This window comes from Oncorhynchus kisutch, linkage group LG10, assembly GCF_002021735.2.
Source record: "Oncorhynchus kisutch isolate 150728-3 linkage group LG10, Okis_V2, whole genome shotgun sequence".
Taxonomy (NCBI): domain Eukaryota; kingdom Metazoa; phylum Chordata; class Actinopteri; order Salmoniformes; family Salmonidae; genus Oncorhynchus; species Oncorhynchus kisutch.
The window spans coordinates 44485248-44505409 of NC_034183.2; the positions used below are offsets into that span (position 1 = coordinate 44485248).

The following is a 20162-nucleotide window of genomic DNA, read 5'->3' on the forward strand; positions in this document are numbered from 1 at the left end:
CCTACCAGCCTGCATGAAGAAAAAAAATGACAGTGTTCACTGCAAGCACAGACAGGTAGGCTACGGCTCACGCAAAATATGAGGCTACACGCCGTACTGGGTTCGACTTGTGTGAACAATGCCGGATTCAAAACAATTGGGAACTCTGAAAAATACGAGGTCTAATCATGACTTCGGTGATCTTCAGGTTGGAAAGTCGAGTTTGAATTCCGAGTTGGATGATCGAGTTCCCAGTTGTTGTGAACGCACTGAAGTCGTAAGTGGGAGATTTCCGAGTTCCCAGTTGTTTTGAACGCGGCATAAGTGGTGGCATTATAGGGTCTTAGCTGACAACGCCAAACAAAGACACAAAAACAGTGTACTCAGTCAAACTGGCCGCACAGCGCTCAAAGGGGCCACTTGTTCCGCACAGTGATCCAAAACTATTGTTGTTGGGATTTACACTCAAATTACACACATTTTCCACAACCCATTTAGGCCCATCACTTGAGATGAACCAAAGTTAACTGAAGTGAGGCTTGTACTGACTGAACCTGGTGTTTTGTTTTTTTAAAGGGACTGGAGACATGTGTGTTTTCTGTATAATAAAAAATAAAAAAAACTTACTTGAGAAAGTACTTCTGTCCAGTTGACGTGTAGGCCATCTCCCATCCAGGAGGCAGGGGCAACTCTTCGGCAACATCGAAAGACTGGTGCCGGATGTGCGAGTGATGTACTGGGCTTGGAGTTGAATTGGCTCCCAATCCAAGCTGTAAGGACGCGGGCGAGGAATGTGACCGTACGTGTTGTACGGTGAGCCTGGGTGGGTGGCTGCCCGAATCAGTGCTCGACTGTCGGGAGTGAGATCCAGAATCTGGCTCCTTGAAAAAAGACTCGGGTAACATTTTTTTCCTCCATGAACTGGGTTTCGGGTTCATAACAGAATTAAAAAGCGCCTCAAGATCCGTATCAGAGTCTTGAGCGACATGGATAACTTGTTGTCCTGGCAGTGGGTTGCTCATTTTGGCTTCGTAGAAAAGTTACAACGCAATACAGAAAATATAAAACGAAAACGTTTCGAGGCGAAGAGAGATATCAAACCTTGAGCTTTAAACGGTCATAAACCCTCCTCTGTGTGGACAAAAAATAGTTATCACCTTGTTGCCGTCAAACTCGCGTTAAAACAATTCTGAAAGAGTTAGATTTGTTTTTTTAAACACTAAAATGTATCCTTACATTAGAAAGGTAATAAGAACTGTAATTTCTCTTTGCCTCGGCCAGTTCGATAGCTCTTGTTGGTGCTGCCCGAACTTCACTCCCGTCCCAAAGTTTAACTCAACTTTTTACGACGCCTGTGTCAGCAGTCGTTCATGAATTATTCATGAGCTCCGGGGCGAGAGGGGTTTAAGTACAGTTTCGTGATTACAAAACAATCTCTCAAATGACAAACTATTGATGGCGGGTGTAACAATTTTGAAAATGTAACTCAACGCCACAAAGTTGCGGAATAGAGTTGAGAGTTTGTTTTAGAAATAAATCACGGCTGCTTCGTTCTGTTACATTTGGAGATCATTTGGGGATGGTCTATAGGCCTAGAGACTATGAACTAAAACAAGTTAAGAATTAAGAATAGTTCAAGTTAGTGGAAAACTGTCCCCAGAGCCTATCTGTCGATTGGACAAGTGAAATAATTTTGAATGTAAGGTAGTGAAAAAATTACCCATCTGTTGAATAATAACTTGAAACTTGTGAGGTTCTGAGATGTTTTGTCATTGCCCATATATAGTATGAAAGATAGGCTGTGCCCATGCCTGTCAGATGTAGTCTACCCTACTTTTCCCCCTTCATAGTGCATTTTCACTCCCACTTATTCAACACAGAGGTCAATTCTGTATAGTGTGTCCAGAGGCCTACATTAGAAAAAAAATGACAAAAACACTGTGCTTGCTATCATTTCATTACTATGTCAACAATGTACTTCCAGACATTCTGAAATTCACTAAAGCATCCCATGTATGTAACTTTAGTCTTTCACTTTTCCATGATTCATGACAGTCTCAAGCTAATATATATGTTTTAATGTTCAGAGCTTTCTCTGTACACTTCTGTATCAGTTCTGCCCCACATTTTGATGTAATTAATTAAGACATTAGACTACTCATGGTGGATTCTATCCAAAGTTGTTGTTTTTTTAAATCTAAAATATCCACTAATGAGTTATTCCTCGCAAAACCCAGACAAAAATAAAGACCATGATTTTGGAAAATGTCATGAAATTTAAACTATTGAATAGTCTTTTTGGCAAAGGATTGTTGACATATATTTGAGATTTGAATCTAAAAACATGAGAAATAATTGATCAAAGTTGGCATATTCATTACATTTTGTCCTCACCCAGGCCTCCTTTAAGACTCCATAGAGTTTCATCTATAGGTGCTAAAAAGCTAATATTGGTTTCTTAAGAAGCTTTACCACTTGCTCTGTACGATGAGTAGTATTTAGTTTTTTTAAAAGTTTTACAATAATTTATGAATATAGAAAAATCTACATTTAGAAAAGGCATTTGTTTAAATATATTGTTTAATATACTATATTCTATAAGCATATCAAAGTTCAAGAGTGAGATCTCAACAGTGTGAATGTGAAAATGGAGTCACCCTCTGCTGGTTATTTGTAGGATGCTATGTTCAACTATATACAGTGCATTCGAAAATTGTTCAGACCCCTTGTTACTTTACAGCCTTATTCTAAAATGGATTAAATTGTTTTTCCCACTCATCAATCTACACAAAATACCAAATAATGACAAAGCAAAAACAGCTTTTACATTATTTTAGCAAATTTATTCAAAACAAAAAACTGAAATATCAAATTTACATAAGTATTCAGAGCCTTTCCTCAGTACTTTTCAGTACTTTGTTGAAGTACCTTTGGCAGTGACTACAGCTTTGAGTCTTCTTGGATATGACGCTACAAGCTTAGCACACCTGTATTTGGGGAGGTCTCTCATTCTCTGCGGATCAACTCAAGATCTGTCAGGTTGGATGGGGAGCGTTGCTGCACAGCTATTTCCAGGTCTCTCCAGAGATGTTCGATCGGGTTCAAGTTCAGGCTCTGGCTGTGCTACTCAAGGACATTCAGAGACTTGTCCCGAAGCCACTCCTGCGTTGTCTTGGCTGTGTGCTTAGGGTCGTTGTCCTGTTGGTAGGTGAACCTTTGCCCCAGTCTGAGGTCCTGAGTAGGTTTTCAACAAGGATCTCTCTGTACTTTGCCCCGTTCATCTTTCCCTCGATCCTGACTAGTCTCCCAGTCCCTGCCACTGAATAACATCACCACAGCATGATGCTGCCACCACCATGCTTTACCGTAGGGATGGTGCCAGGTTTCCTCCAGACGTGACGCTTGGCATTCAGGCCAAAGGGTTCAATCTTGGTTTCATCAGACCAGAGAATCTTGTTTCTCTGAGTCTCTAGGTGCCTTTTGGCAAACTCCAAGCAGGCTGTCATGAGCCTTTTACTGAGGAGTTACTTCCGTCTGGCCACTCTACCATAAAGGCCTGATTGGTGGAGTGCTGCAGAGATGGTTGTCCTATTGGAAGGTTCTCACATCTCCACAGAGGAACTCTGGAGCTCTGTCACAATCGTGACAATCGTGTTCATGGTCACCTCCCTGAGCAAGGCCCTTATCCCCCGATTGCTCAGTTTGGCTGGGCAGCCAGCTCTGGGAAGAGTCTTGGTGGTTCCAAACTTCTTCAATTTGAGCATGATGGAGGCCAATGTGTTTTTGAGGACCTTCAATGCTGCAGAACATTTGTACCCTTCCCCAGATCTGTGCCTCGACACAATCCTGTCTCGGGAGCTCTACGGACACTTCCTTCGACCTCATGACTTGATTTTTGTTATGATATGGACTGTCAACTGTGGGAACTTTATATAAATAGGTGTGTACCTTTCCAAATCATGTCCAATCAATTGAATTTACCACAGGTGGTCTCCAATCAAGTTGTAGAAACATCTCAAGGATGGTCAATGGAAACAGGATGCACCTGAGCTCAATTTTTATTCTCATAGCAAAGGGTCTGAATACTTATGTACAGTAAACACAATTTCTAAAACCTGTGTTCACTTTGTCATTATGGGGTGTGTGTAGATTAAATAAAAATGTCATCAATCTATTTTAAAATAATGCTGTAATGTAACAAAATGTAGAAAAGGTCAAAGGGTCTAAATACTTTCCAAATTCACACATATACAGTACCATTCAAATGTGTGGACACACCTACTCATTACATGATAGCATGTAGAATAATAGTGAAGACATCAAAACAATGAAATAACACATATGGAATCATGTAATAACCAAAAAAAGTGTTAAACAAATCCAAATACACTGCTCAAAAAAATAAAGGGAACACTTAAACAACACAATGTAACTCCAAGTCAATCACACTTCTGTGAAATCAAACTGTCCACTTAGTAAGCAACACTGATTGACAATACATTTCACATGCTGTTGTGCAAATGGAATAGACAACAGGTGGAAATTATAGGCAATTAGCAAGACTCCCCCAATAAAGGAGTGGTTCTGCAGGTGGTGACCACAGACCACTTCTCAGTTCCTATGCTTCCTGGCTGATGTTTTGGTCACTTTTGAATGCTGGCGGTGCTTTCACTCTAGTGGTAGCATGAGACGGAGTCTACAACCCACACAAGTGGCTCAGGTAGTGCAGCTCATCCAGGATGGCACATCAATGCGAGCTGTGGCAAGAGGGTTTGCTGTGTCTGTCAGCGTCGTGTCCAGAGCATGGAAGCGCTACCAGGAGACAAGCCAGTACATTAGGAGACGTGGAGGAGGTCGTAGGAGGGCAACAACCTCGCATCAGGACCGCTACCTCTGCATTTGTGCGAGGAGGAGCAGGAGTAGCACTGCCAGAGCCCTGCAAAATGACCTCCAGCAGGCCACAAATGTGCATGTGTCTGCTCAAACGGTCAGAAACAGACTCCATGAGGGTGGTATGAGGGCCCGACGTCCACAGGTGGGGGTTGTGCTTACAGCCCCAAGATTGGCAAATTCGCTCTTCACAGATGAAAGCAGGTTCACACTGAGCACATGTGACAGAGTCTGGAGACGCCATGGAGAACCTCCTGCTGCCTGCAACATCCTCTAGCATGGCCGGTTTGGCTGTAGGTCAGTCATGGTGTGGGGTGGCATTTCTTTGGGGGGCCGCACAGCCCTCCATGTGCTCGCCAGAGGTAGCCTGACTGCCATTAGGTACTGAGATGAGATCCTCAGACCCCTTGTAAGACCGTATGCTGGTGCGGTTGGCCCTGGGTTCCTCCTAATGCAAGACAATGCTAGACCTCATGTGGCTGGAGTGTGTCAGCAGTTCCTGCAAGAGGAAGGCATTGATGCTATGGACTGGCCCGCCGTTCCCCAGACCTGAATCCAATTGAGCACATCTGGCACATCATGTCTCGCTCCATCCACCAACGCCACGTTGCACCACAGACTGTCCAGGAGTTGGCGGATGCTTTAGTCCAGGTCTGGGAGGAGATCCCTCAGGAGACCATCCGCCACCTCATCAGGAGCATGCCCAGGCGTTGTAGGGAGGTCATAGAGGCACGTGGAGGCCACACACACTACTGAGCCTCATTTTGAGTGGCTGCTGCCAACACACTGACTCAACTCCAGCCACTAATAAGGGGAATTGATGGGAATTGATGTAAAATATTTCACTAGCCACTTTAAACAATGCTACTTAATATAATGTTTACATACCCTACATTATTTATCTCATATGTATACGTATATACTGTACTCTATATCATCTACTGCATCTTTATGTAATACATGTATCACTAGCCACTTTAAAACTATGCCACTTTGTTTACATACTCATCTCATATGTATATACTGTACCCGATACCATCTACTGCATCTTGCCTATGCCGCTCTGTACCATCACTCATTCATATACCTTTATGTACATATTCTTTATCCCTTTACACTTATGTGTAGAAGGTAGTAGTTTTGGAATTGTTAGCTAGATTACTCGTTGGTTATTACTGCATTGTCGGAACTAGAAGCACAAGCATTTCGCTACACTCGCATTAACATCTGCTAACCATGTGTATGTGACAAATAAAATGTGATTTGAATTTGATTTGATTTGGGCTTGTTTTAAGGACATTACATCAAAGTTGGATCAGCCTGTAGTGTGGTTTTCCACTTAAATTTTGAGTGTGACTCCAAATCCAGACCTCCATGGGTTGATAAATTTGATTTCCATTGATACATTTTGTGTGATTTTGTTGTCAGCACATTCAACTATGTAAAGAAAAAAAGTATTTAATAAGAATATTTCATTCCTTCAGATCTAGGATGTGTTATTTTAGTGTTCCCTTTATTTTTTCGAGTAGTGTATATTTTATATTTGACATTCTTCAAAGTAGCCAACCTTTGCATTGTTGACAGCTTTGCACACTCTTGGCAATATTTATATTATTTGGGCTGCAATACGAGATGCTGTCACGACTTCTGCCGAAGTTGGCTCCCCTGCCTGTTCGGGCGGTGCACGGCAGTCATCGTCACCGTCCTACTAGCCACCACCGATCCCTTTTTCGTGTGTCTGTTTGTTTTGTCTTATTAGTTTCACCTGTGTTCTGTTGTATCGCTTAATGAGCTTCCCTATTTTAAGCACGTGTACCCGCTCTTGTTTTGTGCGGAATTGTCTTTATGTTACGTGTGCTCGTTTTAGGTAGAGGTGGATATATTTTCAGAACTTGGCACCCTGTGTTTTTGGGTAGTCACTGTGTTGTCCACGCCCTGTGTTGTTGGGTTTATCATTTTTGGGTGCCAAATTAAAGAGCATTTTTCACAACTGGAACTCTCTGCGCCTGATTCCTTCACCCACCTAGTCCCGCGTGACAGAATCCCGCACCCTGACACATGGAATCAGCAGTAGCAATCACACCTCCTCTCCCATCGATGGAGGAAAGGGTCCTCCATCATACCAGTGTTCTCCACAGGATTGATTCAGCGATGGATCTAATGATGGAGAGGATGGATCGATGGGAGAGGAGTGGCCTTCCCACCTCATCTCCAGCACCCCCTCCTCCAGCACCTCCTGTCCCTGCTACCGCATCCGGATCCGGGGTTATTCGGCTGGCCCTCCCACGGGAGTATGATGGAACGGCGGCTGGGTGTCAGGGTTGCCTCCTACAACTAGAACTTTAAATGGTGACCGTTCATCCTACTCCCTCCGGAGAGGAGAGCGTGAGCGCCCTCGTCTCCTGTCTGACTGGACGAGCCCTAGAGTGGGCAAACGCAGTGTGGAATGGCCCAGACTCGGCGAGGGATCACTACCCAGAGTTCACCCGCCGATTCCGAGCTGCATTTGACCACCCACCAGAGGGTCGTGCGGCGGGTGAACTGCTGTTCCACCTGTGCCAGGAGACAAGGAGCACGCAGGACTTTGCCCTGGAGTTCAGGACCTTGGCCGCAGGAGCAGGGTGGAACGACAGGGCCTTGATAGACCATTTCCGATGTAGCCTCAGGGAGGACGTCCGCAGGGAGCTAGCGTGTCGGGACACCACCCTCACGCTGGATGAGCTCATCGACATGGCCATCCGTCTTGACAATCTGCTGGCTGCCCGCGGACGTTCGGAACAGGTCCCGTCGTTTCCACCTCCCAGCCCTCCTGCTCCTATCCCTATGGAGTTAGGGGGGGCGGCTTCGAGGGGGACCGGAGGAGGAGTTTCCTTCTGCACCAGTTGTGGTCGGTGGGGACACACGGCCGACCGGTGCTGGAGGAACTCGTCTGGAAGTCGGGAGGGCAGGCGGAGCACTACTCGATCACCCCAGGTGAGTCAGCACCAGACTCACCCAGAGCTTCCTGTCGGTCATATGTATGTGTTAACCTCTTTCCCTGGCTTTTCTCCCTCTCTACAGCATAAGGCGCTATTCGATTCAGGCGCAGCTGGGAATTTCATGGATCGGGGCTCACGTTAAGGCCAGGGATTCCCCTTGTGTCGTTAGACCTACCTTTCCCCGTGCACTCCCCAGATAGCCAACCATTAGGGTCAGAGTGGTCAGGGAGGCCACGGTGCCGCTGGACATGGTAACGCAGGGGAGTCATAAGGAGCAGATTGGTCTGTTCCTTATCGATTCATCTGTGTTTCCAGTGGTGTTGGGAATTCCCTGGCTAGCTCAGCACAACCCGGTGATTTCCTGGCGACAGGGGGCTCTTAAGGGGTGGTCAGAGGAGTGTTCAGGCAGGTGTATGGGAGTTGCCGTCTGTGCGACTACAGTAGAGAGTCCAGACCAGGTTTCCACCGTGCGCATTCCCTCTGAATATGCCGATTTGGCTATCGCCTTCAGTAAAAGGAAGGCGACCCAATTACCACCCCATCGTCGAGGGGACTGCGCGATAGACCTTCTGGAGAACGCTGCACTTCCTAGGAGTCACGTGTACCCATTGTCCCAGGAGGAGACAGTAGCTATGGAGACATGTGTTGCTGAAGCGCTGGGACAGGGGTACATTCGGCCCTCCGCATCACCCGTCTCCTCAAGCTTCTTTTTTTGTGAAGAAGAAGGAGGGAGGTCTGCGTCCATGCATTGATTATCGAGGCCTAAATTCCATCACAGTGGGGTTTAGTTACCCACTACCTCTCATCGCTACGGCGCGCGCTTCTTCACAAAACTGGACCTGAGGAGTGCGTATAATCTGGTGCGTATCCGGGGAGGAGATGAGTGGAAAACCGCATTTAGTACTACATCTTGCCATTATGAGTACTGCATCATGCCATATGGGTTGAAAATCATTCGTAGATGAGATTCTCCGAGCAGGGCAGGGAGTGGTAGTGTACATCGATGCCACACGCGCGGCGCATGTGTCTCTGGTGCGTAAGGTACTTGGGTGACTGCTGGAGCATGACCTGTGTTGCAAGGTGGAGAAATGTGTGTTCTTCAAACAGGCCATTTCCTTCCTGTGTTATCTTATTTCCACCTCTGGGGTGGTGATGGAGTGTGACCGAGTTACAGCCGTGCGTAATTGGCCGACTCCGACCACGGTGAAAGAGGTGCAGCGTTTTTTAGGGTTTGCCCCAGGTTTTGGTCAGGTGGCTGCTCCCATTACCTCACTGCTGATGGGAGGACCGGTGCGCTTGCGTTGCTCAGCAGAGGCGGGCAGAGCTTTCAGTCATCTGAAGGAGCTTTTAGGATGAAGGATGCAGGTAACGCTAATGAACTTATCCTCTGCAGCAGAGGTAACTCTGGGTCTTCCTTTCCTGTGGCATTCCTCATGAGAGCCAGTTTCATCACAGCGCTTGATGGTTTCTGCGACTGCACTAGAAGAAACTTTCAAAGTTCTTGAAATTTTCCGTATTGACTGACTTTCATGTATTAAAGTAATGAAGGACTTTCATTTCTCTGCTTATTTGAGCTGTTCTTGCCATAATATGGACGTGATCTTTTACAAATAGGGCTACCTTCTGTATACCACCCCTACCTTATCACAACACAACTGATTGGCTCAAACGAAAATCCATAAGTGAACTGTTAATTAACAGGTGTCGCTTGTTGAAATGCATTCCAGGTGACTACCTCATGAAGCTCGTTGAGAGAATGCCAAAAGTGTCCAAAGCTGTCATCAAGGCAGCTTTGAAGAATCTCAAATATAAAATATATTTGGATTTGTTTCATACGTTTTTGGTTACTACATGATACCATATGTGTTATTTCATAGTGTTTATGTCTTCACTATTATTCAACAATTTAGAAAGTAGTAAAAATAAAGAAAAACCCTGGAATGAGTAGGTGTGTCCAAACTTTTGACTGGTACTGTATATATACAGTGCATTTGGAAAGTATTCAGACCCCTTGACTTTTTCCACATTTTGTTATGTTTCAATGTTACAGCCTTATTCTAAAATTGATTACATAAATGTTTTCCCTCATCATTTTACACACAATAACCCATAATGACAAAGTGAAAGCAGGTTTGTTGAAATTTTTTGCAAACATATTAAAAATAAAAACCAGAATACCTTATTTACATAAGCATTCAGACCCTTTGCTATGAGACTCAAAATGTAGATCAGGTGCATCCTGTTTCCATTGATCATCCTTGAGATGTTTATACAACTTCATTGGAGTCCGCCTGTGGTAAATTCAATTGATTGGACATGATTTGGACAGGCACACACCTGTCTATATAAGGTCCCACAGTTGACAGTGCATTTCAGATCAAAAACCAAACCATGAGGTTGAAGGAATTGTCCATAGAGCTCAGAGACAGGATTGTGCCAAGACAATCTGGGGAAGGGTACCAAAACATTTCTGCAGCATTGAAAGTCCCCAAGAACACAGTGGCCTCCATCATTCTTAAATGGAAGACGTTTGGAACCACCAAGACTCTTCCTAGAGCTGACCGCCCGACCAAACGGGGAGAAGGGCCTTGGTTAGGGAGTTGACCGAGAACCCAATGGTCACTCTGACAGAGCCCTAGATTTCCTCTGTGGAGATAGGAGAACCTTCCAGAAGGACAACCATCTTTGCAGCACTTCACCAATCAGGCTTTTATGGTAGAGTGGCCAAGTGGAAGCCACTCCTCAGTATAAGGCACATGATAGCCCGCTTTGAGTTTTCCAAAAGGCACCTAAAGACTCAGACCATGAGAAACAATATTCTCTGGTCTGATGAAACCAAGATTGAACTTTTGTCCTGAATGCATGAAGCATGGAGGTGAAGCATGGTGTTGGCAGCATCATGCTGTGGGGATGTTTTTCAGAGGCAGGGACTGGGAGACTAGTCAGGGTAGAGGCAAAGATGAACGGAGCAATGTACAGAGAGATCCTTGATGAACACCTGTTCTAGCACACTTATGACCTCAGACTGGGATGAAGATTCACCTTCCAACAGAACAATGAACCGAAGCACACAGCCAAGACAATGCAGGAGTGGCTTCGGGACAAGTCTCTGAATGTCCTTAAACCCAGCCAGAGCTCAAACTTGAACCCTATCTAACATCTCTGGCGGGACCTGAAAATAGCTGTGCAACAACGCTCCCCATCCAACCTGACAGAGCTTGAGAGGATCTGCAGAGAAGGACAGGAGAAACTCCCCAAATACAGGTGTGCCAAGCTTGTAGCGTCATACCCAAGAAGACTCGAGTCTGTAATTGCTGACAAAGGTGCTTCAACAAAGTACTGAGTAAAGGGTCTCAATACTTATGTAAATGTGGTATCAGTTTTTAAATTCTAATAATTTAGCAACAAAAAAAAAAAGACCCTTTGTGTTATGGGGTGTTTTGTGTAGATTGATGAATGGGAAAAAAATGATTTAATAAATTTTATAATAAGGCTGTAACCTAACAAAGTGTGGAAGTCAAGGGGTCTGAATACTTTCCCAAAGGCACTGTATATAATATTCAACAATATATATAGAATAATTAGTCAAACATTTTATATTTCAATATTCATAATTGAATGTAAAAATATGTCATTGAAATCCAAAATACTATTTATATTACAGAGCAAGGGGTAAAGCTTCCTATGACACCAGTTTTTGCTTTGTAGTAACTACAGATTCTGTGTTCTCCATTCTGGAGTCTTAAAGGAGGCCTTGGCAAGATCAAAATGTCATAAATATGCCAACTTTGATTCATTATTTCTCAATTCAGATTTGAGACAAATGTGAAATATATGTCAACAATCCTTCCTCCAAAGGATTATTCTACGTATTAAATTTCATGGAAATTACCCAAATTATGGTATTTTTTGTCTGTGTTTTGTGAGTAATCACTAATGTTATGCACAGCGTAAATATGCCTTTGGCTCACTCAGTTGATGAAAATATCAACATTAGGCTATCGGAATGCAGCAGGTTAAATCTCTACTTAGTGGGCTCAATTATGCTCCATGTTCATGAATGGTTAAGAGATTTCTTACATTTTTTAAATAAATTAATAGAATTATGCTACCCAGGTGGTGGCTCTTCAGGGTTGTAACCACAGTGTGAAACTGTAACACAGCCCATAATAAAAGCAACCAGAAGTCCCTTGTACTCCACAGAGGGTGCAGCTGTCCTTTGTAATGTGAAATTCTGAGATGGCACCGATTAAACCAATTTCTTTGGACAATTACTCAGTCCTCAACAATGTACCAACCAAGCAGCCAATCCACTTTTCAGTCTGGATGGCCTGGCCTGTGTTCCTGTGGTGGGTCTTATATGGTCTGGTCTGTGTTCACTGGCACATGTCCAGCCTCAGACCACCAACCCCATAATGTTACAGAGGTTGCGCACCTACAACAGCCTCAGACCAACAACCCCATATTGTAGCATCTTCTCCAAGACCAAAAAGTAAACACTTTCCACTGGATTGGAAGTTTTTTGGTCAAGAGGTAGACTATGTATGGGTGCAGAACGTTGATGTACCACAAAATAAATGATATGTATATTTGTATTGCCACAGCCTGACTAGTACAGTACAGCCACAACCTACGAGTTGTCTGACATGCCAGGGAAAACCCCGATCAGATAGTGAACAGGGATCGTATTCAACCACACAACATTGACTACATCTACAGTGGAGACAGCATTTGAATTGAAGGTCAATATAGAATAAAAATGATTATGCAAGAGTCAGTTTCTCATTAAAGGATTAGGATGAATCCACTTGTTCGCATTGCTCATTCTCATTTGTAGCTGTGCCTGAGATTCTGATTCACACACACACAGCTCTAACTGTCGCCGAGGTAGGCTCTCTGGCGATGTGCACCTGTCTCTGAGAACAGCTGACTTTGGCAGAAGTTCAGCTGATGTCTGACAGAGAACCCCCTGCCCCCTCCATACACTCCGTACCCTGAGAAACCCACCTGTCACTAAAGATACCCTGACCTCTACACCAGCCCCATCGCCCTTCAATAGTCTGGGGTAGAGGCAGACCTATGGGATACAGTCAGTAAAGGTTTACTTACGCTGATATTTCAGTAGAGCAATTTTAGCGTTTTTTGGTGTTGTGTTGAAGTTGTTTGTGTCATGTCTCTAATTAGCACTACATCTTATGCTCTTTCATCATGTTCTATAACAATGATCATTACAAGTTTGTAATTGTATCATTTTAGCGTTGTAACATTGTTTTAAATACCGGTATGTAATGTTATTTTGAAAGGCTTTATGAATGACTACATTCGACTGACCTAGAAACGTTCTTATACACATCCGTTTTCTTTTAATGCGCTGATCCAATAACTTTTAGTATTCAGCCACAAATAGCCATTAAAGTGCAGATGGTTCCAGGAAGTGCAGTAAGTTGATGTACAGGAAGCACCTGTGTTATATCCTCTGCTGATCTGTAACAATGACTTCACACCAACAAGACTCCCACCTGGGTGACCTCTAACCTTATTAGAGGACTTTAAAAGTTTAGAGGTTTTCCTATAGACAAATGGTAGAATTCCTCCCCCACTACATTGTAGACGTATGCCAGATCTTACAAAGGTATTAGGTATTTAATACATCACATCAGCTATTGTTATGATATGGGGGGGGGGGACATAAACAAGCACTTCCACACCTCATCCCCAGGTGGCAGCACCAACCATTAAGGGCATTGCTCTGCTAGGAAGGCTTGATAAGCACATCAGGTGCAGGCAAATAAGGTGATCATCAGTTTGTGTCTCAGCTTGCAGAGTCGTGAGGCTTTCGTTTGGGCATGCCTGTTTGTAGTTTTCTGTTTTGTATGCTTATTTTCGTCACCATCTGAACAAAGGGACTTCCGAAAATCACGGATTATAAAGGGGAAACCAGCCACTATCCCACCTGGACAAAAATAATACCTATGGTAGAACACTGTTCATCGATTACAGCTCTGCTTTCAACACCATCATTGCTGAGGTCTAAAGCCTTGTTCACACTGCAGGCCTTAATGCTCAAATCTGTTTTGGAATACAGGCTGTCCAAACAGCATATTACAAGTGACCAAATCAGATTTGCGTGTGTTCAGACAGCAGTCATTTGCTGATAAACCTACGCTAGTCGCTGTAGTAACGACGGGTGTGTGCACAGTGGTCTAGGCTGATTGGTGGTGGTACTCGTGCTTCCTATCACTCAGAAGATCTGTAACAAGCTAAGGTGACAACAGTGCCTGAACAGTGTAAGAACTTTTAAGGCCTCAAAAGATAAGATGATCCAACTTTCAAAATGAATCCTAACTAGCTAGCTATGTATACTGTAGTTCTTTAGCTTTTTAACCCATTCACTAATTTGATTGTAAACAATTAACAAGCTAGTTAGCCAGCATGGGACCATACTTGTGAACATAAGCAACCGTTTAAATCTAAATGGGTTTTCCAGCACAAAATGCATATCAGCCAATGAAAAGCGTCTATTTACTTGCATGTGACAGAACACCAAATTGTAGCTGGTCCCATCAGATCAAATCAAATTATACTTGTCACATGCCCGGAATACAACAGGTTTAGACCTAACCGTGAAATGCTTACTTACAAGCTCTTAACCAACAATGCAGTTCAAGAAATAGAGTTTAGTTTATTCAGTAAATATTTTCTTAAGTAAAAAATAAAAAGTAACACAATAAAATAGCAATACAGAGGCTATATACAGGGGTTACCGGTACCGAGTCAAAGTGCGGGGTTACAGGTTAGTCGAGGTAATTTGTACATGTAGGTAGGGGTAAAGTGACTATGCATATAGATAATAAATAGGGAGTAGCAGCAGTGTAAAAAAAAGGTGTGTGTGAATGTAAATACTCTGGGTGGCCACATGGCACACAATTAGCCCTTTGCTAACCTCAACAGGTGGTACTGAACATCTTTATCAGCCTATGAAAGATCTTAGACTTTATATCCACCAACCAATGGCATTTCATAAAATGGGTCAACCCTGGGCACAGAGGGATATTGTAAACCTACAAAATCATTTTTTTTTGTTCTGTTGGTCTGTAACAAGACGTAGTGTGCAAATATTGCAGTGATGCATCCTTGACTAGGCTACTAGCTACTATTTACGTTAAAGACAACGTTTTTGCATATGGCAAAATCCCATGTTTCTGTTGATCTGTTTCACACACATCCATTTGCTTTTATTGGAAAAAGATAAGAGGTCCTTACATGTAAGTTTATAGCACATCATTAAAAACACTATAGGCCTTATGGGTTTGTCAAACAGTAGTCATGTAGGCCAGTGGTTCCCAACCTTTTTTGGTTACCGTACCACCTACTGAATTTTGCTCTGCCCCGGAACACCCCTGAAGTACCCCCCTCATGTGCATTTTACCAGTAGGCCTATGGTCTTGAGTTTTCTGAAGTCCTAGTACCTCTGATGTTGGCTATGATTGCCATCGCTTCACGCTGGCACACAACTGCTAAAGCTGTTGACTTGCAATCGATAGTGCACTTTAACCGTGGATTCGAGCCCCCCTCACAGCAAGCTTTTTTGTGTTGAGAGAAAAAAAAAACTGTTCGCTGCCGGTCCTTACGCTCAATTCAAAACTCATGTGATTAAGTGGATGATTATAATAATGCATAGCAGTTAGCCTGCATGTAAGTGTAGCCTACATAAGAATATACTAATGAAAGCCAACCGTCTTCCTACATTAAGACCTAGTGGCGCAGTGGTTTAAAGGCACTGCATCACAGCCCGGGCTGTGCCACAACCAGCCGTGGCCGGAGTCCCATAGGACGGTGCACAATTGGCCCTGTGTCGTTCGGGTTAGGGGAGGGTTTGGCCGGTGGAGCTTTACTTGGCTCACCGCGCTCTCGCGACTCCTTGTGGTGGGCCGGGTGCCTGCGGGTTGACCCCGGTCGCCAGTTGAACGGTGTTTCCTCCGACACATTGGTGCGGCTGGCTTCAGGGTTAAACTGGCAAGTGTTAAGGTAAGTGGGTCATGTTTCGGAGGATGCATGACTCCACCTTCGCCTCCCCTGAGCCCGTTGAGGAGTTGCAGTGATGAGACAAAATTTTGAGTCCTGCAGATTCACAATAAAGGTATTAAATTCATGACCTTCATTTTCAAGCTATTGGCTTGTAGGTGTCCCTTTTCAACACGGACAGTGCTTGAACTTGGGCAGAAGCTCACCGGAACTGAAAACTGGCACCTAAAATGTTCTACTGCTTGAGTTCCTGCATCTTTTCGAAAAATATTAGCTCAAAAGTATTGCGCAGTTCCTGCACCTAAATATAAACAGTACCAGCACCCAAAATGAGTACCGGCACCTATAGTGCTTTCAGAAAGTTGTTATATACCTCCTTGACTTATTACACATTTTGTTTTTGTAGCCCGAATTCAAAAATAATTAAACATATTTATTTTCCCCTACCCATCTACACACAATAGCCCATAATAACAGTGAAAACATTTTTTGAATTTTTTGCAAATGTATTGAAAATTAAATACAGATCTCATTTACACCGCTGTGTCAATAATTTGTAGAAGCACCTTTGGCAGCGATTAGTTTTGAGTCATCTTTGGTATGTCTGTATCAGCTTTGCACATCTGGATTTGGGTATTTTCTCCTGTTCTTCCTTGCAGATTTTCTCAAGCTTAAGCTTAAGTTAGATGCGGAGCGGCAATGAACAGCAATCTTCAAGTCTTTCCACAGATTTTCAAATGGGATTCAAGTCTGGGCTTTGGCTGGGCAACTCAAGGACTTTCACATTGTTGTTCTAATGCAATTCCATTGTTGCTTTGGCTGTATGCTTGGGGTCATTGTCCTGAAGGTAAATCTTTGCCGCACTCTAAGGTCGTTTGCACTCTGAAGCAGGTTCTCATCAAGGATTTGGCTGTATTTGGCTCCATTCATTGTTCCCTCTATCCTTACCAGTCTCTGCTGCTGCCCCATAGCATGATGCTGCCACCACCATGCTTCACGGTAGGGATGGTGTTAGATGGGTGATTAGCTGTGCCTCCAGACATAGCGCTTTACATTCAGGGCAAAGAGTACAATTTTTGCCTCATCAGACCACAGAATATCTTGCCTAATGCTCAGTCTATCACGTGCCTTTTTGCCAACTCCAGCTGTGCTGTCATGTGCCTATTTCACAGGAGTGGCTTCAGTCTCGACACTCTCCCATAAAGCCCATATTGGTGAAGTGCTATAGGGACTTGTCCATCTGGCAGGTTCTCCCATCTCAGCCAAGGAACTGTAGTTCTGTCAGAGTGGTCAATGGGTTCAAATCAAATCAAAGTGTATTTGTCACGTGCGCCAAATACAACAGGTGTAGACCTTACAGTGAAATGCTTACTTAGCCTGTAAGTAAGCATTTCACTGTAAGGTCTACACAATGGTGCGAGAAAAAAAAGGTGTGTGTGTGTGTGTAGGTAAGTAAAGAAATAAAACAATAGTAAAAAGACATTTGAAAAAAGAGTAGCAAGGCTATATACAGACACCTGTTAGTCAGGTTTATTGAGGTTGTATGTACATTTTTTTTCACCTTTATTTAACCAGGTAGGCAAGTTGAGAACAATTGCGACCTGGCCAAGATAAAGCAAAGCAGTTCGACACATACAACGACACAGAGTTACACATGGAGTAAAACAAACATACAGTCAATAATACAGTATAAACAAGTCTATATACGATGGGAGCAAATGAGGTGAGATAAGGGAGGTAAAGGCAAAAAAAGGCCATGGTGGCAAAGTAAATACAATATAGCAAGTAAAGCACTGGAATGGTAGATTTGCAGTGGAAGAATGTGCAAAGGAGAAATAAAAATAATGGGGTGCAAAGGAGCAAAATAAATCAAATAAATATAGTAGGGAAAGAGGTAGATGTTTGGGCTAAATTATAGGTGGGCTATGTACAGGTGCAGCTGCTCTGACAGTTGGTGCTTAAAGCTAGTGAGGGAGATAAGTGTTTCCAGTTTCAGAGATTTTTGTAGTTTGTTCCAGTCATTGGCAGCAGAGAACTGGAAGGAGAGGCAGCCAAAGAAAGAATTGGTTTTGGGGGTGACCAGAGAGATATACCTGCTGGAGCGCGTGCTACAGGTGGGTGATGCTATGGTGACAGCGAGCTGAGATAAGGGGGGACTTTACCTAGAAGGGTCTTGTAGATGACATGGAGCCAGTGGGTTTGGCGACGAGTATAAGCGAGGGCCAGCCAACGAGAGCGTACAGGTCGCAATGGTGGGTAGTATATGGGGCTTTGGTGACAAAACGGATTGCACTGTGATAGACTGTGAGTTTGAATTTGTTGAGTAGGGTATTGGAGGCTATTTTGTAAATGACATCGCCGAAGTCGAGGATTGGTAGGATGGTCAGTTTTACAAGGGTATGTTTGGCAGCATGAGTGAAGGATGCTTTGTTGCGAAATAGGAAGCCAATTCTAGATTTAACTTTGGATTGGAAATGTTTGATGTGGGTCTGGAAGGAGAGTTTAGAGTCTAACCAGACACCTAGGTATTTGTAGTTGTCCACGTATTCTAAGTCAGAGCCGTCCAGAGTAGTGATGTTGGACAGGCGGGCAGGTGCAGGCAGCGATCGGTTGAAGAGCATGCATTTAGTTTTACTTGTATTTAAGAGCAATTGGAGGCCACGGAAGGAGAGTTGTATGGCATTGAAGCTTGCCTGGAGGGTTGTTAACACAGTGTCCAAAGAAGGGCCAGAGGTATACAGAATGGTGTCGTCTGCGTAGAGGTGGATCAGAGACTCACCAGCAGCAAGAGCGACATCATTGATGTATACAGAGAAGAGAGTCGGTCCAAGAATTGAACCCTGTGGCACCCCCATAGAGACTGCCAGAGGTCCGGACAGCAGACCCTCCGATTTGACACACTGAACTCTATCAGAGAAGTAGTTGGTGAACCAAGCGAGGCAATCATTTGAGAAACCAAGGCTGTCGAGTCTGCCGATGAGGATGTGGTGATTGACAGAGTCGAAAGCCTTAGCCAGATCAATGAATACGGCTGCACAGTAATGTTTCTTATCGATGGCGGTTAAGATATTGTTTAGGTACCTAAAGCGTGGCTGAGGTGCACCCATGACCAGCTCTGAAACCAGATTGCATAGCAGAGAAGGTATGGTGGGATTCAAAATGGTCGGTAATCTGTTTGTTGGCTTGGCTTTCGAAGACCTCAGAAAGGCAAGGTAGGATGGATATAGGTCTGTAGCAGTTTGGGTCAAGAGTGTCCCCCCCTTTGAAGGGGATGACCGCAGCTGCTTCCTAATCTTTGGGAATCACAGACGACACGAAAGAGAGGTTGAACAGGCTAGTAATAGGGGTGGCAACAATTTCGGGCAGATAATTTTAGAAAGAAAGTTGAGCGAGTTGCTGTGGGGGGTGCAGTGCTGTTGACCGGGGTAGGAGTAGCCAGGTGGAAAGCATGGCCAGCCGTAGAAAAATGCTTATTGAAATTCTCAATTATAGTGGATTTATCAGTGGTGACAGTGTTTCCTATCTTCAGTGCAGTGGGCAGCTGGGAGGAGGTGTTCTTATTCTCCATGGACTTTACAGTGTCCCAGAACTTTCTTGAGTTAGTGTTGCAGGAAGCAAATTTCTGCTTGAAAAACTTAGCCTTTGCTTTTCTAACTGCCTGAGTATAATGGTTTCTAGCTTCCCTGAACAGCTGCATATCACGGGGGCTGTTCGATGCTAATGCAGAACGCCACAGGATGTTTTTGTGTTGGTTAAGGGCAGTCAGGTCTGGGGAGAACCAAGGGCTATATCTGTTCCTGGTTCTAAATTTCTTGAATGGGGCATGCTTATTTAAGATGGTTAGGAAGGCATTTAAAAAATAACCAGGCATCCTCTACTGACGGGATGAGATCAATATACTTCCAGGATATCCCGGCCAGGTCGATTAGAAAGGCCTGCTCGCTGAAGTGTTTCAGGGAGCGTTTGACAGTGATGAGTGGAGGTCGTTTGACCGCTGACCCATTACAGATGAGGCAATGAGGCAGTGATTGCTGAGATCTTGGTTGAAGACAGCAGAGGTGTATTTAGAGGGGAAGTTGGTTAGGATGATATCTATGAGGGTGCCCGTGTTTAACGCTTTGGGGAGGTACCTGGTAGGTTCATTGATAATTTGTGTGAGATTGAGGGCATCAAGCTTAGATTGTAGGATAGCTGGGGTGTTAAGCATGTTCCAGTTTAGGTCGCCTAGCAGCACGAGCTCTGAAGATAGATGGGGGGCAATCAGTTCACATATGGTGTCCAGAGCACAGC

General features: G+C 44.1%; 1 protein-coding gene across 4 annotated transcripts in view; it reads right to left on the reverse strand.

The window, feature by feature from the left end:
* Positions 1-1369, reverse strand: part of LOC109898184 (WW domain-containing transcription regulator protein 1-like) — a 77132-nt gene extending 75763 nt beyond the window's left edge. For 2 of the 4 annotated variants that reach the window (XM_020493046.2, XM_020493044.2), the window contains exon 1: positions 607-1369. In XM_020493046.2, the coding sequence (XP_020348635.1) occupies positions 607-1001 (395 nt within the window). In that variant the 5' untranslated portion in view covers positions 1002-1369. The remainder of the gene's footprint in view (positions 1-606) is intronic. The other 2 variants (XM_031833742.1, XM_020493047.2) reach the window with 1 other exon arrangement.
* Between the last annotated feature and the right edge of the window lie 18793 nt (positions 1370-20162).